This window comes from Crotalus tigris, unplaced genomic scaffold, assembly GCF_016545835.1.
Source record: "Crotalus tigris isolate CLP2741 ecotype Arizona unplaced genomic scaffold, ASM1654583v1 scf7180000023598.3388751, whole genome shotgun sequence".
Taxonomy (NCBI): Eukaryota; Metazoa; Chordata; class Lepidosauria; order Squamata; family Viperidae; genus Crotalus; species Crotalus tigris.
In genome coordinates, this window is record NW_024100068.1 from 461943 (window position 1) to 489575 (window position 27633).

General features: G+C 37.6%; 1 protein-coding gene across 3 annotated transcripts; it reads left to right on the forward strand.

Annotated features, from left to right (window-relative positions):
- The first annotated feature begins 4722 nt into the window (after positions 1 to 4722).
- On the forward strand, positions 4723 to 17588 carry WDR89 (WD repeat domain 89). 3 transcript variants are annotated; one of them, XM_039319531.1, is made up of 2 exons: positions 4723 to 4856; positions 14281 to 17587. In XM_039319531.1, the coding sequence occupies exon 2, from the start codon at positions 14309 to 14311 to the stop codon at positions 15470 to 15472; it is 1164 nt and encodes a 387-aa protein (XP_039175465.1). In that variant the 5' UTR covers positions 4723 to 4856; positions 14281 to 14308; the 3' UTR covers positions 15473 to 17587. The 3 variants fall into 3 exon arrangements, with proteins under 3 accessions (XP_039175465.1, XP_039175467.1, XP_039175466.1); XM_039319533.1 differs by lacking the exon at positions 4723 to 4856 and adding an exon at positions 8401 to 8422 and having other exon boundaries at positions 14281 to 17588; XM_039319532.1 differs by lacking the exon at positions 4723 to 4856 and adding an exon at positions 12303 to 12732 and having other exon boundaries at positions 14281 to 17588.
- The last annotated feature ends 10045 nt before the right edge of the window (positions 17589 to 27633 follow it).

A 27633-nucleotide genomic window follows, 5' to 3' on the forward strand; every position in this document is an offset into this window, starting at 1 on the left:
TGCAATTTGCCTGGAATAAACCAGGTCCCATTTGTTTCATCTTCTAACTAAAAAGTACAATCATAAAAGATTTAGTCTAGCATCTTGTTTAGTGCAGCACCTGTAACACAAGACCCAACTCTTAAAGGCACAGAACAGATGCATAGCAATTCATCAGATCTCTAAAGACTACTATGATGTCTCCCCTATTCTTTATACTTTGTTGATGAATTTACAAATCTGCTTCTCATGCCTCACAGCTCTTAGGATTTTCTGCCCATGAAAATAGTGAGGACAGCTAAATTCAAGGGCACACAATTTAGTCATGCATTTTGTTTACTAGATACAAGACTTTTGCTTATTTGGAGTGAACGAAAGGGGCCAGTCCAGCGATATATACTTCACTTTCCATTATGGGGTAGTAAATGATGATAGAGGAGCACCAGCTTGGGGAGTGATTAGCTACATAAGGACATCTCATGGTGTCAAAAGGATTTCTGGTAAAGGGTCAAATGCTTTAGGATAGCGATATACGCTCGTCAGGGGACACGATGGCTCAGCAGATAAAGACGCTGCATTTGTTAGTGGGAATGTTGACAGCTGGGATTTGAGACCTGAGTGCTGCATGATGAAGTGAGCTCCCATTACTTGCCCCAGCTCCTGCCCACCTAGCAGTTCAAAAGCATGTAAATGCTAGGAGATAAATAGGTACCCATTTGGTGGGAAGGTAACAGCATTGTGTGCACCATGACCATGAAAGCATCTTTGGACAACACTGGCTCCCTCTGCTAAGAAACAGAGATGAGCACTGCCCCCTAGAGTCACACATGACTGGACAGGGGAAACATTGACCTTATGCACTCCTCAAGATCACTCACACTGACTATCTGTAAGCTCTTTTCAAAAATCTGTGATCTTGCCACTGTTCTCTTCAAAAGACAGAAAGTGCTATTGTGGCATGACATAAAAGGTCCCTGGAAACCGTATAAAAATGAAATTAGATTGCATGGCATGGCAGGATCAGATGTTCAAAATTAGTTTCATACTCTTTTTATACTTAGCTTGCAGCTGGCAAGCATAGTCAGAGACAGGATTTTTTTAAGGCATGTTGGGAATTGCTTTCATTTCACAAGCCTCTCTACCACCTACATGCTGAGCCTTTGCTTCAGTTTTTAGCATATTGCTAACTTGCAACGTATTAACAGTTAGGAGGATGTTGAGAAAGTCTATTCTGATTAGCCTGTAGTAACTTGCTATTTGAGAAACTAATGGGAAGCAAACCTGTAGCGCTTTTTTTTTTCTTAAGTGGAAGAGAATGGGATTTATTCCTTTCTTACAAAACAAAATTTTAATTTGCATAGGCAGATCCTCAGAGAGTAGCTATGTCCCTTTTATCAAATGATTGGACCTCTGAGGAGAGGTCACTGGCTCAGGAAGCTGAGCAAAAGATGGGGATAATTGTCCTGTAAAGAATGAAAAGAAAGCAACAATATTCATACCAATACTACAGTGTAAGTGGCAAAGCAAATAGAAACATATGTTATCTATTGATTTTGCAATCTGTGGCATGTGAATTTAAGTTGCAGTGATATTCATTATAAAATACATTTACATGCATGAGACCTAATTATTTAGTAACCTAAAAGAAACAAATTAGTCATCTGCATTTATAATAAAGCCTGATTCTGAGATTCCACCTTATGCCTGCTAATTGCAGACCAAGCCCTACTGAACTGTGGGACATATTTAGGAGCCAATATGACCTGCTATCCTGCCTCATCATGGTGGGGGTGCGGTTAGTGAAGAACACCAAGAATGAATGTCAAGTATATAATCTCAACAAACAGGCACCACTATTGGTCAACAGCCATATAGCATCAAGAATCTGGTGGTATCTCTTGGAAATTATAGTTTCTACCAGAACTAATGAGTGTTCATAGATTGAGTGATTCCCCAAGCCAGCTAATTAAACAGAAAAGGCATTACAAAAATCCAATTAAAATGAAAAGAAGATAATGAAAACTGGGAGCAGCTTTTTTTAAAATACAAGGAATAAGATCACTGCTGTATTCTTGAGGCTCATTACCTATTCATCACAGAAGAGGACTGGAAGAGTTTCACAGAACACTTTATACTTATGATTGTCATGATTTATGATGATAATTGCCAGGCTCAATTATACTGAAACTTGAGGACTACCTATTTGACATAAGGTGTGGATATTTGAGGGACCACTTATATCCAATTGTTTCTGCCCATCCAGTAGCCCAGACAGTGTGTACCAGGTGCACCCTATTAAACACTGTCACGTTATGGGGCTGAGGAAATGTGTCTTCTCTATTGTCGCTCCTACATCCCAGAGATATGAACTGCACTTTCTCTAGAGCAGTGTTTCCCAAACTTGACAATTTTAAGGCATGAGGACTTCAACTCCCAGAATTCTGGGAGTTGAAGTCCACATGCCTTAAAATTGTCAAGTTTGGGAAACACTGTCCTAGAGTTTTAGAAAGCTCTGAAAACTTGGCTTTGGTCCCAGGCTTGGGGCTAATATATTATTGTTTGTCTCAGATACATTTTGTTTGATTTTTGTTTTCTATAAGTTTATTTCAACCTGGGCTATCCCTTTCATTTGATGCTTTTATCTAGTTGTTATGGTTTTGTACTTTTGTATGCTGCCCAGAGTCTACTGGAATTGAGCAGTCTAATACAGTGGTTCTCAACCTTTAATTCACCATGGCCGTGATCCATGGCCACAAAAAGGTATTTAAAGGGGGGTTTAAATACCTTTTTGTGGCCATGCACCATGGCCATGGACCCCAAAGATTAACTCTAGATTTAAATCATAACATTTCTTCAAGCCTTCATGAACCTCTGTAACATCACGGATGCCACAGGTTGAAAACTAGTGGCCTAATACATACAGATAAATAATACAAATAGGGATCCCCTATATTACCATTCGATTAGTCTACTGAGTGTATCCAGCAAGCTATTGCCTTTTTACTAGCTATTGGACTGGCTGAAATGGGAAAAAATCCTGGTGGATGAGCTAGTGGGATTTAGAGAGGGCAGAATTACAATGGATCAGCATACCATCCTGCAATTCTTGAGAAATACACATGAGAACTGCAACACTTTTTATACATTGCTTTTATCAATGTAAACTTAACCCCAATTCCATCCTTAAGTCTATAGACCATAAGCTACTTAACAGAGTGCTGCATGAAAACAGTCATTTTTATTACATTTAACTTGAGTGACTTACTGTCTTAGTCCAGATATTCCAATCAGACTAAAGGTGAAATGGGGTGCATTTTAGGCCCCCTATTTTTTTTTATTAAAAGTTTTAAAGATTTTATATAATATATATCCCAAATCCCTCCCACCCCTCCCCTACTTCCCGGAGCTGATTACAGGGTTACAAATAAACAATCATAATCTAACATTACCCAACTATACAAACAATCAAATCCATAACATACTTTAACTCTTTTTCAAAATAAATATTAACAAATTAAAAACAAAAATAATAATATAATTAAACCATAATACTAAAACTAATATAAATTCAACCATATTAAACTATTAATAATAATCTAAAATTTACTCATAAGCTAGAGCAGGGGTTCTCAACCTTGGCAACTTTAAGACTTGTGGACTTCAACTCCCAGAATTCCTCAGCCAACAAAGCTGGCTGAGGAATTCTGGGAGTTGAAGTCCACAAATCTTAAAGTTGCCAAGATTGAGAACCCCTGAGCTAGATAGTACTTTTTAGTCTCATATTTATTCTGAATATAATCTATCCAACTTCTCCAAACCGAGATATATCTTTCTTGTGAATAGTCCTTCAAATAAGCGGAAATTTTTGCCATTTCTGCTAAATGTATCCATTCTTCCATAGTAGGCAAAGAATCTTTCTTCCAATATTGCCCCACCAATAATCTTGCAGCTGTTATAAGATTCAACATCAAATTAATTTCTTTAACATCAAAATTTACAATAACACCTAACAAAAATAATTGTGGCGTAAACTTTATCTTTCTCTTAAAAATCTTTTGAATGTTCCACCAAATCTTAATCCAAAAAGCTTTTATATTTCTACAAGTCCACCAAATATGAAAATAAGTTGCATAGGCCCCCTATGGTAGTGTGTGCGCGTGGGCATATATCACTTCTGGTTTGATTGGGATAGATAGATAGATAGACAGACAGACAGAGAAATGCTGCTTTCACAGAATTCTGCAAGAAGAAAGGATTTACAATTACTCCAAGGCTAAAATTATGTATGCTGTTAACTTCAACGACAAATAGGAACCAACAAAAAAGAACAAGTAATTAACAACTCTTCCTAATGTTAATTATTAAAGAGTAACAGTTCTCCCTCTTCACCGTTCTCCTCCTAACCTTAAGCCGCCTTTGACCAAGAGGACTGCCACAAGGTTTTTTGCAAGTGCAGAAATACTTTTGATTTTCAAGCAAATTTGCGATACCGTACAATTGACTCTCAAACAGATTAGGGGTTTGGTGGGAAAGAACGACTCCTTCAAGTAAATTAATGGACATCCCCCCCCCCCCACGAGAGGCACCGAATGAAGACCGGAAGTTACAGGTATTCGTCTCTTTCCCCCCTTTATCTCTACGGTAACCGCATTACGACTTTGGGTCGTGCTTGAAGCGCCCCGCCTCTTTCTTTTCTTGACCTATCAACGCAACATAGCGCTGCTTTTGACGCCTGCGCCTTTCTGCTGGAAGAGCAAGCTAATGGAATTGCTTCGGAAGAGAACGCTGAAGCAGGAAAAAAACGTTGAGCACGCACACACGTACGCGCGCACGCACGCAGGGGCTGAACAGAACTTTCATTTCACTCCTTCCGCGAGGTAATAAGCGTTTCTTTTTTTTTTTTAACACGTGTGAGCGTTTGATCGCTTGCGATAGCTTGTATGTCTATTAATTTATTTGAGCCAAAATATTTTCTTCCAGTTTGGGAACAAGTTTTTTAATGGCAATTTAGTAAAACAACGATCAAAAATCGTAGAGCAAAAGAAAAGGAAAACAGCTCGGGTGGGGAATCCTGTAAATCGAATGCCATGACGTACTTTCTTTTCGCTGCACATTTTTCTGCTTTCCCTTTCTCCCAATTCAGCTAAAAATTCAGGTCGGGATTGCTGAATGTTTTGGGTGCAGAACTCTGCAAAGACAACTTTTCCATCGTTTAAAAGCAGTTTTTTAGTGACAAGGATATATCAGGTCATATTTGGGAGAGATGTCTGCCAGGGTACAATTAAATATGAACTGATACCTAACAACAACATTTTCTTCCTCTCATTCCCATTCACGGTTTGTGTAAGTAGTTAAGATGTTAGATCTGTATGGGATCCTTGCTTAGCTTTTCATTCACTTCCAAAAAAAATCCTATTTCCGTTATGGTCACTCTGGATTTTTTTTTCCTTTTAGGTATAAGCACATGATTAACAAAATTATTACAATTGCTGGTAGTTTTTAAAATTACATCCCTTTCTTGCTCTTTGACCACATTGTTGACAACTCACTTTCCCTCCATATACATTATAAAATATAACTTTCAGACCCATTTTTTGCAGCCATCATTTTTTAATATCCATTTTTTCTCATCATTTTGAAGCAAGGCAATTAGTTTGTATAGCGCCTCTTGGCACTGTCTGAAAGCAACTGCGTTTTTTCCTACAGTTATGCAGTTCCTTTCTACAGCTGAAGTGTGATCCAAAAGAAAGTGTTTGCTTCAAGGAGTTGGTTTTAGATATTATATGCATGTCCCTGGAATCTTTTCCGTTCAGATCAAAAATATTGCAGAGCTTTAGGCTGTTCTTACTGTCAGAATCATTCTTACACTACAGAAATCTGCTGTGGTTAGGGGAACCTATGGTACAAATCTTTGTAATCCATATGTGACAGTTATTAAAATAGATAATTTTTGAGGTTAAAAAAATAAAAAATATCATAATTCGATAAAACATTAATGGTTGCTATGGCAATGACTTTTCAACAAAATTGTTATTTCTTTTTTATATTGGATTAGAAAGAAAAACTAGTAGATGGATGGTAAAGTTGAAAATTTTGCTAAATTTTGTATTGTTTTACATAAAACAGGATGAAAGTTCTAGCAATCTAAATGGGTAATTTTTTAAATACAGCATATTTTATTAATATGCTATCAATAAAGTGAGATATTGTTGTTAGTTGCAAAGTCGTGTCTGACCCATCGTGACCCCATGGACAACGTTCCTCCAGGCCTTCCTGTCCTCTACCATCTTCTGGAGTCCATTTAAGCTCATGCCTACTGCTTCAGTGACTCCATCCAGCCACCTCATTTTCTGTCGTCCCCTTCTTCTATTGCCCTCAATCTTTCCCAGCTTTAGGCTCTTCTCCAGTGGAAACAGAAAAAAACCTTGAGCTGATAATGACTGAGCATTTTTTTCTGATAATTTTACCTCCTTTACTTTAAAATAGCAAAGAGAACTTGGTTCTTTTTTTTTGTATGGCAGGTATGGGTTATGTGTAACCTTCAAGATGTTGCTCAGCTCCAATTTATTTTTTTTTTTTTTGCTTAACCAGCTTAGGCAATGGTGCTGAAGATGTTGAGCACTGCAGTGCATATAACATCTGTAGCATCAAACATTATCCATCCTATTTTTGAACAAAAGAAAATGTACTTGGTCCAAATTGGGTAGCTGGACCCAGAGTGATAAATTTTCCAGGTGCTGAAGTTTTGGCTGTAGTGCTTAGTGCCATCAAGTGGGCTAACTAAGGAATGACATCATTCCCATTGAGGGCAATAACTGGGGACAGCGCCTACAGAGGTAATTTTTTCTGTAAGATTGGCAGTTATTTGCTGTTGCCTTCTTCCATGAAGTTCTTTTGACTTCACAGCCTAATCTACAGCGGTGAGTTCTTGATGATCTGGCATTCAAGTGTTAATACGGTTCAATCTTGCTTCGCTCTTTCAGTCAAGGGCTTTGTGAAGCACCCAATAATGCCACCAGTAAAAAAAAAATTGCAGCATTTAGACATTTTGTTTAATGAAATCATTACCCCGATTCTGGGTGAAGTTTTTGAGGTACTTAGTAAGAAAATGTAGTAATGTACCAAAAGCTGTTCTTTTAAAAGCAAGCCACAATAGACCTGTGGAATAATAATAAAAAAGAACTTAATGCTTCTTCCTATGCTCTCTCTTTCATCCCCCATCCCCTTTTCTTAAACTCAGGAAGCAGCTGGGATAGTATTGACTATCATTCTGGAATATGATTTAGAGCTACGTTTTCTAGAATTCGTATAAATGCATGCAGCACCTTGCATATAATATTGGAACAATACTTGCACATCTTCTAAGGGAGGCCAGTTTGCTATCAATGTGATCTGCCTGCCAGACTGCAGACACAGATTTACAGTCCTTATCTCCACAAGTGAAAGATTGATCATTTTCTATATGGATTCAATCAAATTATCTTATCCTCACCTTCTACTGCATGACTCCCTCTATGTTTTCCCTTGTCCCCAGCAACCTCTGATTAGTCTTGAGAATTCTCCAAACTGAAATTTAAAAAATTAAAGCAGAGCACTCTTTGCTTCAAAAAGTTTTTTTTTCTTCCTGTAAATTATGTTTGGTAAACACATAGTTGTCTACTATGTTTTTGATTTCTGTGCTTAGTATTATGCTGAGTCTCATTTTCTTTATCACTATAGCAGTTAAGAATTGGGTATTTAATTTCAGTCTTCATATATCTCACAAGGTGTGAGAAAATCAGTCTGAGATAATGATTAAGATATTGGCCTGGAATCAGGGAGAATCAGATTCAAAGTCATCTTCAGTCTTGGCAGTTCACTGGCCAGTCACTTTGGGCCAATATTCTCTCTCATCTTAACCAACCTCACAGAGTTGTTGTGTTGGGAGACTAGGAGGAGACAACATTATATATCATGAGTTATACAGAAGAAAGATGGGAACCTAAACTCTCCTCATACTGGCACTAGGGTGTGAATGCCAGGGGAGACACTTTTTGGAAGGTAGGTAGTAGCAAGAACTACCAAGTACTATGGTAAAGTAAGACGCAGGATCAGGATGGGAAGATCTAGACCAGTGGTTCTCAACCTGTGGGTCGGGACCCCATTTGGGGTTGAACGACCATTTCACGGGGGTCGCCAAACAACGCAGTCCGCCATTTTCCCCCCTTTTCCTTAGCTGTGCTACTCCCTTTTATTCTATTGGCTTTTGAAAGCCAATAGAATAGACTCTTGAATAGAGTCTAATTCTATTGACTTTCAAAAGCCAATAGGAATTGTCCAGGCTGTCTCTGCCCTGCTGAGCCCGCCAAAAGTCCCATTCTGAAAACGGTGCTGCAAGTTGTCTGCAGCGAAGGCGAGCTGTCTGGAAGCTTCCACCCCTCCCTGCTGAGCAACTACTAAAAATGTAAGTAAAAGAGGGCCAGGGGTGGGAGGTGGGAGGCCGGCGGGTGCAGGAAGAGTTGCTGGCGCGTGTGGGGCCCTGCGGGTGCCTTACCTCCCTTGGGCTGGGCCAGCTGGTGGCCCAGCCGGTGGTCAGCCTGCGCTGTCTCTGCCGCGTTGTCAGCTACGCCTCGGTCGGCGCAGGGGGTGGCACCACGCATGCACGGCGCTCCCAGGCAGGGAAAGTCCTCGACTTATGACCAGTTGGGTAGTCCTTGACTTACGACCGGTTGGGTAGTCCTCGACTTACGACTGGTTGGGTAGTCCTCGACTTACGACCGGTTGGGGGTCGCGGCATTAAAAAGTTGAGATCCACTGATCTAGACAGTTCCTGGGAGAACGTAGTTGGGACTCACAGCCTTCCACCCTATAGTCCTCGGATGAGTTTAGGTTTAAACAGGAGGAAACATTTTTAGTGCAGGGATTAAATGCAGTAATGGATCCCCCTCAGGATTGCACCGTTGAACTTTATGAATGTTTAAATGGCTTGTTTGAGCTAATGTGATCAGGTGTTTGTAGTTCAATCTCTTATTCGCTAGGGTACATTGGCTCCTGTGTTAAAAGTGTTCCTTCAGGTGACATTTCTGTAGATTCTGTGTAAAAATAATGCTAAGAGGGCAAAATAAATGTGTGCTTTTAAAAAGGTGAGCACAAAAATATTCCTGTAATCACATCTGCCTACTTTTTATTGCAAGGGGAAAATACACCATATGTATAGCACCAGTCTTTATGCTTATGTATTCCATAGACTTCACTAAAATTTAGTCACGGTAATTAGGGACTGAATGTAGTTGTAAAATATTTATATTAATATAATTAGCAAGTAGAAAATGGGAAAATAGTACTACGAGTCAGCTGATAGAGCTATAAGATGGATTCATTAACTGGCTGAATGACTATTTTGGCAAGAATAGTCATAAATGCTCCATATCACATTGGAGAGTAGTAGATTGCCACAGAGCATAATCCAGAGCTTGATGTGGTACATTTATATTAATGACCTAAATGAAGGGGTTGTAGGGACAATCATCAGATCTGCAGATGACACAAAATTAGGAATGGATATCACTTTAGAACAGAGGAATTTAGAGAAATGGACATCATTTTAGAAGAAAAAGGCAAAATTCAAAAAGTTCTGGACAGGCCTAAACAGTGGGCTTAAACAAACAGGAAGAAGTTAACAAAGAGAAATGTAACATTCTGCATCTGGAAAGAAGAAAGAATTAAATGATGGGGGAGATCTGGTAGTTGGATTAGGAGACCTCTTCCAACTTTGTGATTCTATCATTATTTCAATGGTGCTCAAGATAATTACATTTATTGAAACAGTCACAACAATCACACTCTAAAACAGGGATGTCAAACTCAATTTCATTGAGGACCGCATCAGTATTGTGGTTGCCCTCGGGCCGGGTGGGTGTGGCCAGGGTGGGTGAGGCCTACTGAGTGGGCGTGGATGGAGTGGGTGTGGCCTACTGAGTGGGCATGGCCAGCTCTACATCATTTGCGTCAAGGGTGCCTGTGGGAGCCTGGGCATGAGTGGGACGGATCCGAGGGTCTCTGGCAGAAGGGGTTGGGACCGGGGCAAGCGCCAAGGCATGGTCCATTTCTTCATTCCTCACAAAGGGTGACACCTCCCCAGCATGCACCCAGGGGGCGGGGCCGATGCGGCAGGGGCTGGTTCCTCGCTGTTTCTAGACGGCCTTGTGGTGCTAAGACTGAATGCATTTCACCATAGATGGCCACCACAAAATTGTACATTGGCTCCCGGCTGGCCTGGGCCAGGGCCAAAGCAGCGGGGGCCATTCCGTCACTGTTTCCAGGATGGCTTCATGGGCCACATGAAACCACTTCGCGGGCCGCATCTGGCCCCCGGCCTTGTGTTTGACATGTCTGCTCTAAAACATAAAGAGGAAAATGGGCACATTTTATTATGATTTCATTCTTCTCTTTAACTAAGTTCTTGTGTTTAGATTTTTGTGAGAGGGAAATTGCATGTGAAGAATCACTGGTGAAATGTTTGAAAAACAAAACATTTACTTGAAAAGTTCCTGATTTTGATCTTCTTATAATGGTGACCTTAAATTCAGCCCCAGTTTATCCACCCCACAGTAAAATGTGGGCTTACTAATATTTATGATATAGTAATGCATATGGGTGGATTTTGAAATAAACTGCTATATATAGTGGATATAAAAAGTCTACACACCCCTCTTAAAATTTTCTCTAATTTCTCAGATGTAAATAAACCAGACCAAGGTAAATCATTTCTGATTTTTTTCCACCTTTAATATAACATACAAGCTGTACAATTCAATTGAAAAAAAAACCAAAGTGAAATCTTTTAGGGGAAAATAATAAAACTACACTAACATGATTGCATATATTAAAGATGGAAAAAAATTCAGAAGCGATTTATCTTGGTCTGAATTTTGGCCTATCACAAAATACAATATATGAGATAATAGAGCTAGGCATTAAATTGTTAAACCATTTGGGTCAGAACTTTCCTGTCCCACAAGGAGGAAAAATGTAATTTATCATGGTTAATTTTTTTTCTTTTAATTTGACAGGAAGTGAAATCTTCAGGCTGAAAACACCAGCCTGAAGATGACAAATGGGACTTCGTCGAAACGTCGCCAAGACACTTCCAATTTTACGCGGGAGAAAACCCGAATAACCAAAGACCTACATATGTATGTATGTATGTTTTCTGAGGTTTTCACGGGTGTTTGTATGTAGGTCTTTGGTTATTCGGGTTTTCTCCCGCATCAAATTGGAAGTGTCTTGGCGATGTTTCGACGAAGTCCCATTCGTCATCTTCAGGCTGGTGTTTTCAGCTTCTTGCTTCTAGGAGCAATGTGTGATCGTAGCATTAGAGAATCTATAGCAAACATTCAGAATGAAGTGAAAAGGGAAGACGTTAGTAACTGAAAGAATCAATAATAATCAAATGTATTGTGTGATCTTATGCCTGTTCTTAGCAGATATTAATAAATCTTGGTATAAATAAAATCTCTGTTTTGTGGGGGTTGCTCTTGTGTGGTTACATGGACCACTGGCATTGCTGTCAGGGATGTGCAAACTATTGTAAAATCTCATCATTGCCACAGTATTCTCTTTAAGTGGAGGAGGAAGAATGTAATTTATGAATCACTAGTCTATTTTTGAAAACCTTGTAGGATTAAATGACTCATAGGTCTCTTTTTAGTTTAAGAAATGGTGCTTATATCCAGTTTGTCAAAAACTGAACATTATGATGTTTGATATTCCACTATCATTAAAGCTCACTTGGACAAGTTTTTCAGACCTCTTGGGAGATGGTTTCTCAGTCTTTTAGTACTTTTAATTTGCTCTTATACAACAGTCTTTTTCATCTGTTTTTCAAATGACAATTAAATATTGGAATTCATTATGGATCATTCTTGTCACTTTGTATAACTTTTGAGAACCAGCTAAAAGCCAGATGTCATCTTTTGTGCATTGGAAATCTTTCTATAGCAGTGGTTCTCAACCTGTGGGTCGGGACCCCATTTGGGGTCGAACGACCATTTCACGGGAGTCGTCAAACAACGCAGTCTGCCATTTTTTCCCCTTTTCCTTAGCTGTGCTACTCCCTTTTATTCTATTGGCTTTTGAAAGCCAATAGAATAGACTCTCTTTAATAGAGTCTAATTCTCTTGGCTTTCAAAAGCCAATAGGAATTGTCCAGGCTGTCTCTGCCCTGCTGAGCCTGCCAAAAGTCCCATTCTGCAAACGGTGCTGCACCAGTTGAGTAGTCCTCGACTTACGACCAGTTGAGTTGTCCTCGACTTACGACCGGTTGGGGGTCGCGGCATTAAAAAGGTTGAGAACCACTGTTCTATAGCATTCTTTCATTTTTTAGCCACATTGCATGTGAGTACTCCCAATCCATATTTATTTATGTATATTTGTAGCAGTTCCTAAACCACTATGAATTTATGAAAGTTTCTGTGATGAAAGTTCTGTTTGGTTACCTAGAGCCACAAAATATGGAGATAGCCATGAGGTTGGCTTTAAAAGGGGTTAGGAGAATTTAATGGAAGACAGGCCTGTCAGGGCTTTCAATTTTCAGGACACAACAGTTATCTGTGGGAAGAGGTATAGCTCCAAATTCTAGTTGCAGGGGACCAGCCACTCCTCCTGTGATGAATACCCCAGAGGCATCTAGTTGGCCAGTATGAATGAATGAGCTAAGAATGGAAGAAGACAGAGAGCTTGCTAAGTCCTTGGAGCTGCAACTCAGAATAGAAGGTAAATAAGCCTCTCTTTGCCTCTGTCCCTCTGCAGAAATTATGTAGCTTGAGGTTAGATGAAGAGCTGAATTAATCTGGAATCTAGAAATGTTTCCAAATAATATAACCCGGCAAAGAGGAAAAAAAACTATATGAATCTTATTAAGCTGTAGTTTGCTTTATTACGTATTATTTACGTCACTGGAGGAGAAGGCATATAAATACAATTACTCTATGTTACATTGACCTTTTGTGCTAAACCAAAAAGTTTGCATTTTTTCCTTGAGACTGATATTCTAAGATCATGATTTTATGAAATAAAATATCCCAAGTTTATAGAGGCTTCAAATCTGCATTGCTAATTTCTGCTAGTAGAAAGTGTCCTAACTCATAATGTCCTACTATGCACAAAGAACCATGATTTCCCATGTTTCCCACAAATGTTAGGTCTCTTTTTAGATTCTCCTATCATAGTGTAGCAGCAACTTCCTTTTAACAAGAGCAAGAGTTCCTGGCTACACCAGAGATTTATTTTTAACTAGATTGCTTGTTTAACCTTAAGATTTCATTCCTAAAGAGACACAGAATTCTGATTTCACCAATTGACATTTTTCCACATGTCCAAAACAAGATTTAGTGAAATGTTAATGGCTGATAAAAATGCAGCATTACTGGCTATTCCCCCATTGTTTGGGATGTTAGTTTTTCATATAAAAGGCAGTGCCCTCAAAGTGTAAATATTGGTCTAGAAAACATGGACAATATGTCATACCACAGCTAATATTGATTGTATTCAGTTCAGTTTTACAATTTTAAATATACTTGTTCATTATTTGGGTTAAATTGCTTTGCAAAAGTTGTGCTATAAATATCTTAAATAACCTATGGCTTGGCAATTTAAGGTCCATGGGCCATATCTGATTTTGAAGATATTTTATTTGGTTTCTAAAAGTTCCACCCACTTTAATTCAGGTGATAAAGATTTCATTCATTGAATGGACGGGAAGCATTACAAACTTGACTATTCCAATATCAGCCACAAGTTGATTTATAGGTTTGGATCAGAATCTACCACACTGGTCTGGGCTGGAAGATAGAATTTATTTTTCAACTTCCCAGTCTAGGGCTGATAGAGTATTTGGTCAAAATCATAAAAGCAGATTTTTTGTCTCAGGGAGGACTACAATCTGAATTTCCCCTCTCTCCCCTTGTGTGAATGTGCATATATATCAATATCTGTCTATCTGTTTGTTATAATAGTCATTTATAACCCGGTGCTATCTGAATGAGATGGGTAGCATATCTAACTGGTGCTGGGCTATGGAAGACCATGCCATGCTTTGCTTTATAATGCCAAACTTTTATGGAACACTGATAGTTCTCTGATTCCTTATGCATTCAGTAATGAACGGCTCTCAGATTTAGAGAAATTGTCTATTCATGTATAAAATATTAAAGGAAGGATAAATGAGGTTAGAGGTGCAAGTCTTTTCTCTGTGCTGAAAAATATTATAGAAATGATTAACAATATAAAGTTGATTTATTTTAGTATATTTATTTATTGCAGACCTTTACTTTCCTGGATGCAGCTATAAATGCCAGTTGCCATGGAGAAGATCAAGGAACAGTTTTCTAGGCTTCAAATATCAAAACGGTGTTCACTAACAGAAGACCCATCTTATTTATTGGACATAGATATTTCAAGAGGAGAAGGGAGCCATTTAGTGGCTGTTTCCTGCTCCAATAAATCAATCAAAGTTTACAACAGGGAGACACTGTCCTTGCTACAAGAATATAATAGCCATCCTGCATTGCTAAGTGGTGTCAGATTTGCACATACAAATGAAAATATATTATTTTCAGCTTGCAGTGATGGATCATTGAAGTGTTGGGATACTCGTTCATCTGTTGTGAAGCCTGTACAGCTGTTTTGTGGCTATCCTTCAAATGTTTTCATTAGCTGTGATATAAACTGCAATGACCTCATAGTATGTGCTGGCACAGAAAAAGTGGAAGAAGATGCATTCATAACATTCTGGGATGCAAGAGGCTGTACAAATAGTGTCCCTTCCAGCAAACAGCCACTAGGTGTCTATTCAGAATCTCACAACGATGATGTTACTAAAGTATGTTTTCATCCCAACAAACCACATTTGCTTGCTTCAGGCTCAATTGATGGATTGGTAAATGTGTTTGATATTAACAAAGACAATGAAGAAAATGCTCTGATTTCTACTTGTAACTCTGATTCTTCTGTAAGTTTTATTGGATGGGCTGGAAAAGATTATTGGCAGATTTACTGCATGACACATGATGAAGGATTTTGTTATTGGGATCTTACTCAGCTGGATTCTGAAAAGTCAACTACATTATTGCATATTCCAGATGTCAGAGAAGTAGAAAATATCAAACTGGATTACTTAATTGGTGGTGTTTATCATGAAAAAGTGGACAAATTGTTTGTGGTTGGAGGGATGTCAACAGGAAGCATTTGTCTCATAGAGTGTTGTGCTCATGAGCTGAATTCCAGGGGAATACTTCAAGGTGGACACTCTGCTACTGTTCGTTCCTTCTGCTGGGATATGGTTGATGATTCTCTATTTACGGGAGGAGAGGATGCAGAGTTGTTGCTATGGAAACCGGGAGCCATGGAAAGCGCTTTGAATAAGAAGACTTCTATGAAAGTGGCATCCTCTGTCTATCAGCGAACAAAAGCTCATCAACGTTCTTTGAAAAACAAGAAAAAAGTAAAGAAATGAAGAGGGACTTCCATTTTTAATACTTCTAAGAGATGGCTGTGTGTCTGGTGTTGCAGCAGAAACAAAAAAAATGAAATCTTTTAGGCAATTGAATGTGATAACTGTTGCGTAGACTAGAATCTACTTCATTGTACACAAAAATTATATGCTGAAATAAATTTGTTTCTATGGTGCAACAATAATATTCCTGCTTGTATGAGTTGAATTTTCAAAAAAGTTGTAGTAGTTTTAAAAGGATGAGTTTTCAAAATTTGGACACAGTTTATACTTTCATCCTGAACATGATCTTCCAGTATAAGAAATGTATACAAAAATCTTTTACTTTATTATTTATTATTCATATATGGCATAGGGCCTGGCTACCTATGAAACCGGCTTCAACTCATCACATCATTCCCACTCATTCAGGCAGGGAAGGCATGCCACAGACCCCGTCAGTCAAGGAAGAGGGCCTGTTTTGCTGCTGCCCCGCTTTGTGGAATATCTTGCCCTCAATCTCTTGCCCTTTCACAAAGAGTCAAAACCTGGCTGTGTAGTCTTGTGAGGGACACAGGCCCACAGAGCTATGGGGCTAGTCGGCTCTACGAGAACCGCCCTGCCTATATTAACAACTTTTAATCTCCCCATCTTGGAACTCTCCATCTTTTGTAATTTTATAATATTTTACATTGTTAAATATTTTAATCTTAAATTTCATGGTTTTTAATATTTTATTACACTGATTAAATTGTACAGAGCCCCTCTGTGGGGGACATGGTTAAGAAGTTTGATACGTAAATAAATAAATATTGCTACTTGTAGTTTCACTTGTATGTTTCATTGAACTGTATTTTTGCAAATCATTAGTATATTGATACATGCAGGGAGGTGGGACTTAAGCAGTCTTGATCTGTGATTGTGAAGAAATTGCAGCAGAGTCTGCAGGCCATATTTGGGAAAATGAACTTAAAAATTATATTCAATATTCTTAAAAAATGGATGTCAATACTGAGGAGAAAGAGAAGGAAAAATCTGCTTAAATAACCTGAAAAAGCAAACTACCCACATTACCTATCAAAAGAGATCAAATTAGAGAACAACCATGGTACCTGAGGACACCGAAAATGAGACATGGAATTAGTTTATATTACAATGTCCATTCCCAGGTTCTATAAAATTTTACCTTTATTCTGATTTGAAATAAATTTTGATTCAAGATGGTAAAGAATTTCATGTCTCTTTCTGAAAAAGAATTTAGAGTTATCTATTTAGTATTAAGAGTGTTTTTCTTTGTTATGCAGTCATCTATATGGTGGAGGTTGGCAAATTGGTGCCCACAGCACCAGGGCCCATATCACCACTAGATGGCACCCACTATTCTATATTTTTTTAAATCTCAAGAGATAGCCAAGTTTTGCAAGACTATTTATTCAGTGTTGTTATGTCAACTCTTATGAAATTTTGTTCATTTTTTTTCTATTTCCAAAGTTGAGTTTTTAAGATTGAAAACCTGCTTGCTATCTGATAAGGTTATTGAACCTTAATTTATACTGAACCACAAATATTTTGGGGAGGCTATTCTGTTTTGTATATCTTTTGAAAGGCACTAACATTACATTAGGATTCACTTATTTGGAACTCTTCGCTTTAACCTGAGATGTCAGGAACAATCTAGAAAATGTTTATTTTGAGAGGAAGAATAGTTTTTGGTAGAGGGAGGAGGGAAAGCCCTAATTTACCAGAATGTTGACTTTACATTTCATATTAATTATTTTGTTTGTTATAAACAGAATTATTGAGACTTGGAGGGAACATACAAGATTCACAAATTATTACTATATATAAAAAGATGTGAAATCACAGCTGCCAGTTCTTTAGCTGGTGTTCAAGTTCTTTCCAAGATCCTTGCATATCAAAATGTATTGGTGTAGTATATGTGCGGATTCATATTTGTAACTGATAGGTGAAAATTTTGTCAATATGCAGTTTTTCTAAGTGCCATCCAAGATTTTTTGGAATGGTAATTGGTGAGCTGATAAACACAGGGATCACTATGGCCATTTTATGCCATAATCTTTCCATTTCGATTTTCAGATCTTGATATTCTGTAATATCCCCTGGTATTGCCACAATTATTCATATCTTCTTTTTTTTCAACCACATATATTTAGTGTGTAAAGGGTCAAGAATTTATTCGTATGTAGTTTGAAATCTTTGTGGGATTTTAATCTACTCATGTTTGACTACTTTTTAAGTATATGTTCCTACCAATTTTTCATTATTGGTATGTGATAATTTTTACAGATGTTCCAGTGAATCATTTTGGCAACTGTGTTATGTCGTTATTTATAATCAAGCTGAGTATATGATTTACTGTTTCTTCTGCTTCTTTACACAATCTGCACTTTGAATCATTTCATGATTTTTCATTCCTGGTCTTGATTGCATCAGTTTGAATAACTTACTCTTGAGCAGCCAAAATCAAGTAGTCTAGTAGTCAAACATCTTGAACTAGATATGATCCAGTACTGACTACTGTCCCCTGGTGACCATGTATTGGCATTCCTCTAGTTTAGGTTTGAATTTAACTTTGGTCTCCTTTGAAACTGCCTTACTTGAGGACAGAAAGAATAAAAGAATTATTTCCCTACTTGAGGACAGAAAGAATAAAAGAGTTTAACCTTATGGCTAGTTGTCCTGATTGTAAAGGAGTTTTAAAGGATTTGAAATTATTTGTTATCTATTTCAAGGAATGTGCTTCAGCATAATTGTGAGGGGAATCAGTTGATAAGGATTTATTTCCTTAAGATTATGGTGTATACCTTCATAGAACTGGGCATATGGAATGCCTGATGTACTACTGCCTGATGTACTTTGCAAATGCTTGTCAAAAACAAGGAGATATCCGTGTCTACTTTTTCAACAAGAAAATATCTGATTTAATGTCTAAATAAATAAATGTGTAGCTGATTGTTCACTTTCTTTTGCAATTGAATGTGGAAAATATTCTCTCAAATTGGAAAGGGATAAAAAAATGAAATACTGGACAGCATGCACATGTTATAATCACAAAGTAATTTTAAAATCATATGTAAATATTACCTCATTTCTATGGTGAAAATAGATTTGAGAAAATGCTGTCTATGCTTGGTAATACAAGAGCCATGGTTAGATCAAAGCTGATAAGAGAACATTGCACTGAAGCAAGTTTCTTAAATGTTGCTGACAGTTAAGAAATGTTTCCTTTTGCAGAGGAAGTCCTCTCCTGCCTCGCTGCGCTTTATTTCAGACAACTCTTTCTTTCTACATTTAGTGGTTATTGTAACTATCACTCTGAGTCCACCCATAATTTTCAGTGCTCCTATTCTAAATGAGTCATGCCCTGAAAATATTCCTGAGAATAATTCACACAAGAATATACCACAAAATTGAAGAGTGTCTAGGTAACACACAATTTGGTTTCAGAAACAATCTTGGTACACGAGATACACTATTCAGCATTCAAGTTCTTGTACAGCGTTGCAGAGATGTCAATCACAGTGTTTTTACATGTGCTTCATTGATTTTGAAAAAGCATTTGATAAAATAAGACACAGCAAATTATTAGAAATCCTGAAACAAGGGAGACTAGATGACAAAGACATCCAAATCGTAAAGAATCTGTATTGGCATCAGGTAGCAAATGTGAGACTAGGCCAAAAATACTCAGCTGATGCAGAAATAAGAAGAGGGGTCAGACAGGGATGTATTCTGTCTCCACTGTTGTTCAATATCTACTCTGAGTCAATCTTCAACGAGGCACTGGAGAACATCAATGCTGGCATCAAAGTAAACAGTGTTTGGATCAACAATTTAAGATATGCTAACGATACAGTTCTGCTTGCCAGTAAGCATGAAGACCTTCAGCTCCTCATCAACAGAGTCACAGAAATATCTGAAAAACATGGCTTGAAGCTTAACACCTCAAAAACCAAGATCATGGTCGTCAGCAAACAACCCTTTAATTTACCACCAATAAATTCAGAAGGAATGCCATTAGAAAAAGTTGAAAGGATCATGCATCTCGGTTCTAATTTACATGAAAGCTGGGACATGACCACTGAAGTAAAGACTAGGATAGAGAAAGCTCAAACAGCATTCTTCAAAATGAAAAAGGTCTTCTGTAGTCACGACATAAGCCTAAGACTGAAAATCAGGCCTGTCAGATGCTATATTTTTTCTATCCTGCTCTATGGAGTATAGAGTTGGTCTCTGACAGAAGGCCACCTGAAGAAACTAGAAGCATTTGAAATGTGGATTTACAGGCGGTTGTTATGTATAAGCTGGGTTGACAAGATCAGAAATGAGGAGGTGATAAGCCACCTGGGAAAGCCAAGGGAAATCATCAAAACAATTAAAAAACAAAAATTAGAATATTTCGGACATGTGATGCGACACCCAGAAAAATATGGAATATTCCATTTAATCCTCCAGAGAAAGATTGAAGGCAAACAAGGTCCAGGCAGAAGAACATCGTGGCTTCAAAATCTAAGGGACTGGTTTGGACAAAACTCAGCAGCACTTTTTTGTGCGGCTGCTGATAAAAACAGGATCACCAACATGATCGCCAATGTCCGATAACGGATATGGCACAAAAAGAATAATAATTCTAAATGGCAGTTGTCTATTGTTCATGAAGGGTGATAGCTGTAGCCACTGTTTGAAGTAAGTCTTCATCCTGGTTCATCCAAGCCGGGGATAAATAAGCAACATGGCGACTGCTTTGGGAAGAAGGTTACAGTTTATTGAAGAAGCAGGAAGATGGTCCTTGCAAGAAAGAGCAGAGGAGAGGAAAGAGGAATTGAGCACATGGGCAGTAGGTTTTTATACCCTCTAGTCTTGTTTGGAATAGTTTCCTGTTCCTGTGGCATGAACCTTGAGGCTATTTCTGAGCGTTTGTCTAGGCCTTGATATCTGTGGTTTAATCCTATTATCATATCCTGCTTCCCAGGTGATGGGGCTAATGACTCCTAGAGTTTGGGTGGGGCATGCAGATTTTCTCTTTGTCTTCTTGATTGCTCTGGCTTCAGCTTTCTGATGGGTTTACATCTGCATTTGTATGGGGCTAGCTCTTGCTTGGGGCAGAGAGATAGATTTGGGGCCAGGTTTGGTTTTTAAAAAAATCCTTTTGAGGAAAAATATATTTTTCTGCCCTTTTTAATATTTCCTTTTCTGGGCTAACTTCCCTCATCACAAAAAGCCTTATTATATAGAAGTTTCTAATATAAGCCTTATTATATAGAAGTTTCTAATATAAAAAGTTCAGCTACAAGCAGCTATAGGAAACTGATTCTGAAAACTCTTATGTAGTTGTAAAACTATCTTACTGTTGCAGAACCACCAATAGAATATAGCTGGAAGGGAGCTACCTATAATATTATGAGGCTGTATCTGCAGATATTTCTTTTCCGGAGCTTGTTTAGCAATAAGTCATTCACAATAAGTCCAATCAAATCTTTACAAGCAGTGCCCAATACAAATAGAAAATGAAAAATATTTCAAGTTGTTCATTTAATTTTTCATCCATTCACAGAAGAATGGATTGGCTAGTCATGAAGATACTGTCTCAGTATGCTGAGATTCTTGTTCAATTACTTATATTGGATTGAAAGGTAAAAATGCCACTCCAAGAAAAGGAGCTTGATCCATTTAGCTTATTGTACCTACCATAAGGATTATTCAATTCAAATTAAAAATCAATACACTAGAAAATCTGACTACGCTAGACATAAAGTTAATTGATTTGTAATATTTATATTTCACATTTTTCATCAGAGTCTTCATTTACTGATCACTTGTTCAATGACCACTTGAAGTCACAACAGCACTAAGAAAGAGCTTTACAACCGGTTGTTGAATTTGCAGTCTATTGTACCATATCCGCAGTCATGAGACCACAATTTGGACACTTGGCAACCAGTGTGCATTTATGACAGTCACGGTATCCTGGGGTCATGATCATATTTGCAACTTCACAGCCAGCTTCTGACAAGTAAAGTCAGTGGGGACTATGTATTTTAAATTATGTATTAATTTATTTTTAATTTACTTTATGATTGTTTGCTGCTCAGAATCACATGTTGAGATTGGTGGCCATACAAATTGAATAAATAAATAAAGTTAACCAATCAACCAGACTCCATTGCTATTTCAGAAATGTCACCATTAATAAAAACAAGTAACCTGTGGATGTTAGTATTTGTATCAAAACTATTTCCCAACAGAAAATCATATGAGAAAATACGTCCTAATGCAGATTATCTTAAGTCCTGAAAGACCTCCTAGTGGGTAGCTGTCTCCACTCTCCTTCAGCTTTCTGGTTTCTGAATGATGATAAAAATAATATTCTGCACTTTCTCAAGGCTAGGAGTCTGCATTTAATGTGGGAATTGAGCAGTTCAAGCATTAGAAGGCTGGGTTTTCAAGAAACAAGCCTGGGCATATATCTGAGGAAAAAAAATTCAATTCCTTTCAGCTTGATGTGGAATCACTGATATATGTTCATTGGGTATTCACTCAGCTTGGTATCCATTTCATGTTTTGGCATTTCTCTATTAGGAGTGCCTGGGAAGCATTGTATGCTTTGCTGAAATAAAGAGGAAGGGAAAAGAAGAGGGAAAGGAAGTTGGAGAATAGAATGAAAATGTCATCTTTCCTTTTGTAAACATATCAGGTTTTGTAAGTCCAGTAGACTACAACAAAATATAGAAATAATAGAATCTAAGTATTTAAAAGGATTTTGGAAGTTACCTAGTCCAACTTTCTACCCAGTGTAGGAATCTACTATTACAACATCCCTGACAGATAGCCATTCAGGTTCAAGAAGTTAGCATCCAGAAAAGAAGAGTACATTATCTTTCAAAGCAAGGCTGCATCTACATGTTAATTAAAAAATAAGAATGTTCAATTGTTAAGAATTTTTTCCTAATGGGCAACCAAAAATCTACTCCTTTGTAGTTTAAAATCATTGATCTTTGTCCTGTCTTCTAGAACAACACTGAGCAATTTTCACTGTCTTCTATATGATAAACTTTATTAGCACCATGACTCTTTTCTCCATGCTAAACTTACTCAGTGCCTCTAACTGCTCCTTATAAGTTTTTTTTCCCAAGCTTCTTCCTTACTATCTTGGTTATTCTCTTGTGACTATACTGTCAATGTCCTTCCTAAAATGCAGTACCTAGAACTGTATACACTGCTCAAGATGTGATGTGACCAGTGAAGTATAGCAAGAGTTAGTAACTTCTTTTTTTCTGATATTATACAAGAACTTATTGGAGATTGCTTTTCTTTTTTTGCAAGTGTGTTACACTCTTGGCTCAGAGAGCTATTAAATGAGGTAAGAATTCAAAGAGACAGATACAGAAAACAGAAGATATTTACAATCACCATTTTTTTCGGTTTAGCCCTTGTCATTGCATTGTTCCTTGGCTCTCTTTTCCATAGGGGTTGAAAACCTTCCACACCAGTTTTGCAAGTTCCTAAAGTTGCTTCACTTTTTTGCTCAGTCCTTCATAATGTCTTGCAGTGTTTAAAATAAATTTGCTTATATATTTGTTCCCATATGCACTGATGGCTACAGCACTTAGACGTATATATCACTCCATAGTGCTTTACATCACTCTCTGGGTGGTTTATAATGTCAGCATATTGTCCCCAAAACAATCTGGTTCCTCATTTTACTAACTTTAGAAGGATGGAAGGCTGAGCCAACCTCAAGCCCCATCAGGACTGAACTCCAGGCTGTGGGCTGTTAGCCTGCAATACTGCACTGTAACTGATGTGACATCAGGGCTCCTATCATCAAAGGCTCCTCTTGATTGAAAGAGATTTCTCACTGGGATTAAAGATTTGGTAGTATTTGTTACATTCTCTAAATGAAATGCATCTACTGGTAGACTGTCAAGCCAATAGATTGATGATTTGATTCTTTCCAGTAGAGGATATCTATTCATCACAATCTGTTGCTTCTTTCTCTTCAGGAAATTTTTTCTTTTACAGAGCCTGGAGACTCCACTTCCTTTGTTTTTGAGAGCTGTAGCTGTTGTTCTTCACCCAGGAGTCCAGAAACATGATCAACAAGAGTCTAGAAAATTCTGAAGCTCAAGAGAATAAAAACTCTTTTTAACAGGTTTTGGTCCTTTGTATCACATTCCATCATGCCCTCTGGTAGCTTTCTATCTTCTGTAAGATTTTTTGGGGTAACTTTGTTCCTTTGTATGTGCTGTTCTGATCTGGTCTACCTAAAGAAGCTGATATTCATAATGCGTGCGTTAGAAGTTATATGCATACCTTGGTATGCCCATATAAAATCATAATCTGTGATCCGTATTAGTTCCTAGTAGGATTCAGATGCAATTCAAGATGCTGGTTTGACACCTATGTAGCCCTTCATGACACAGGACTAAATACTTGTAGGATTCTCTAACCCTTTGAATGTGCCCATCTCATGATATCTGATAGGTCCATATCTGACAGATGCTCTAGGTTCCCTTTGTATAACGGTATCATCTGGTGGCAGTCGGAGGTGCATCTCCTTTGCTGGGATGCCTGCCCTCTGGAATAGCTTCTTGCTGGCTGCCAGGAGGGTACATAGACAAGCTTTTGGAAAGTGGGTAGGTAATCAATTAAGGTGGGCCAGCCTCAATTACGTTTTAAGTTTTATTTTGTTTGGTTTTTGAATTTGTTAGCTGCTCAGAGTTGCAATTTGTGAGTTGGGTCATCATATAAATTGAAACAACTCCCAAAAGATGCCTAAATAATAATACTTTATTCATGGGCATGGCCTACCTTACTATGGCATAAAATAGGTGTTCCAGAATACGTAGGAAATGATAATGGGCCACAATTTGTAAATAAACAGTTTCAGACATCACTCCCCCCCCCCCTGGACTCAGACATAAAGATATCAACCCTGTATCAACTATACACAAGCTGATCGGCAGAGTTTCAAGTGTTTTATGAGCAAGTACTGCAGAAAATATCAACCTGAAGCAAAAGCTTGCAAGTTTTCTATTTGCATAGTTCAGTGTAGGGCACAAAATGCAAAACATCAGTGATATTTTAAGGTGGTACCTTATAATCATGGTGAGAGCTTCTCTAATTTGAAAAATGTTCAAGACAAGCAGCTGAAACAAGTTGAGCAATCCCATACTGAAATGAGACATTCTGATATCCAGCAAGGGCAGAAGTATTGGGTGACATGGTTGGGGACTCAATTGTAACTCCTGAATTATCACCAATAGCATCTAGCTCTGAAATAGATACAGATCTAGTGGCTACTCCAAAGTTGCTAAAGTATGACACTGAATATGCCCATTTGTAGTGACATTCCCATTTGCATATGAAAGCCTCCATAGGACTCAGATTTGTAAATATAATATAGAATCTATATCTTAGAGGGAAGAAATATAACATACCGGATTTTTATCACTGATTGATCAAGCATGCCTATGATCTCGTATTGTAACTGAGTTACTCACTCCTGCTTACATATGTTGCAATTCTCGCAAGTGGCTGTTCTAGAACTGGAAGCACCACAAAAATATACTCTTAATTCTAGTGTCTTTTCTTTGATAAGTAAAAAAAGACATAACGAGGGCCATTTCTGGTATACCTACTATATTGTACTCCAACTCCAAAAGCCCAACAATGCATATTTAATGAGATTGACAGTAATATATACATCCAAATTTGCCTGTTCTAGATTGTAATACCGATACAGTTAGCTGAGGCTAAGAGGTTGTCATTTTTGTTTAAAAGTTCACATAATAACAGCTTCTGTGAAAGAGCAGCAGCTGCCTTCCTTGAGAAAAAAAAAATCCAACATGGTCCCAGAGATAGAAAATAAAGACAGGCTGATTTTGGACAAGTTTTGTCATCCTTAATATGAAATAACTACTGAACAAGAAGAGAATTTTCTCAGTTTCTCTTTTACGAAAGGTCATTCCACATTTTTATAGGGTTGAAGTTAACTGCTTGGATACAGGTAACATTAAAGAGGGCTGTTTTTCTGTCTCTTTCATTCAATATGAAAAATCTTGTAAGCTAGAGCAAAAGAATTCCAATTCCCCCACCCCTACAGTTTCACCTAGTCAACATCATTCTCATGTCAACTGAATTAATCATGTGGAAAACATGTTTCATGCATCACCTGAAATAACCCTGGAACAGTGTTCATGATTACTAAAATATGGTGAATTGATTCACATTATATAAACTGTATTATTAAAACAAAAAGCATATTTATTTGCAGACTGCTTTCGTTTTTACAAATAAAGCAGTGAATATATCCAACACACCTTCTATTTTCCCAACAATAGGGAGATGTGAGATGGGTTGGGCTGAGAATGATTGGCTTAAGGTCACCCAGCTGCTTTCATGGCTAAGGCGGGACTCATTGTTATTTTGAATAATATATAAGGTATATTTAGTTTTCATGTATTTATTATTTATTTATTGGATGTTTATCCCATCTTTATTACTTTGTAAGTAACTCAGGACAATAAAAATACACATTCCTTCCTCCACCTATTTTCCCCACTACAGTCCTGTGATGTGGGGCTGATGCTACCCGATTATGAATACAACATAGTGGATAAAGTATTTTGTAGTCCATCACACAAATGGACTACAGAGAGTGTGTAGAGTGCTGTAGAGTGTGTAGAGTGCTGTGCTTAGGTTTTTCTTATACAAGAAACTATGTAAAAAAGAAGATCACAAGAAAACAAATGTGCATTCTGGTATAAATTTGAGAATAGTAGCACAATTAATTAAAAAAAAGTATTTATAGGGATTTAGTAGCTGTCTTTAAACTTTAAATTATCAGAATGAAGCCACCTTCTTGGCTTTGTCGTTGGCCAAAATAAGTCATTATCAATACATGTTTCCAGTAGTAGTTGACATACCAGCAGATGGGTTCTGTGTCTCTCCCATTCAAATAGCGTGAGAACCTTGAATAGGTTGAGAGGTGGAGTGCCTAAGAGTAAAACCAATATGCTGAAGTGGAGGCTCTTAGCAAATAACAAGAGCTTCCACTTCAGCATATTGGTTTTACATTTAGGCACTCCAACTCTCACCCTAACCAGGGTCTTCCAAGTAGTATAAGGGAGAGTACACAGACGGAGCTCCTCGAAGATTGTGGATCAATGCTTCAAATCACAATCGGGCATACCCTGTTTACCAGCTAATCCTTCTCACACTAGATCAAATTCCTTGAGGAAAACCAAGGAATGAATTCACTAAAAAGGTCTTTGTCAAGACTAATTTTAACAATGATCTTAATAAATATTGAGGGATTCTCTAGCAATAAGAGTACCTTATTAGAGGATATGTGCGATTTGTTCCTCATATCTTACACAGTTGCCAGTGTGACACAATTTTTTTAAAAAAAAAGATGTAGAAAATATCAAAAAATGTTGAAATGGTAATGAATGGTAATTAAAAAACGCTTCTGTTGGGAATTCTACTTTTAGACTTATTCGCAAAGGATCTTGATTTGAGTAAGTAATGAGTAGGAGAACACTGCAGCTGGTGCTGAATTATTACAAGTGGTAAAAACCAAAATCAATGAGAAAAAAGTCAGAAGCCATCTTTTTAAAATGGATGCTTATTTAAATGGCAAACACGGATTTATTTTAAGTAACAATAAAATGATGCATGCTGAGGCAAAACACCTAATTTCACATGAGTGCTGATGTCATCTAAGCTGGGTCTTGGACTGTTAGTAGATAATGATATTGACTTGGTATGCAGTGGCAATGAAAAAAAAAATCCAAATTAGGGATCATTAAGAAAAGGATTTAAAATAAAATGGCCAATGCTTTTATATAAAGTTTTGGTATAAACATATTAAAATACTCCTTTGAGAAAGGATATAATAGAGGTGGAAAATAAGCAAAATGTGAGCTGAGGAAGGACATGATAGACATGCATAAAGTCACACCTGGCACGTAGAAAGCAGCCATAATTTGTTCCTCACCAGAGGTCATCCAGTTAAGCTAATTTTAAAGAGATTTAGAATAGGCAAAAAAAATATCCCTCCTCACAACACATAATATCTTGTGGCATTTGTTAAAAGATGATGTGGTATTAGTTTCAAATTGGTATGGCTTTAAAAGTGGTTGCACGGAGGACATGTTTCA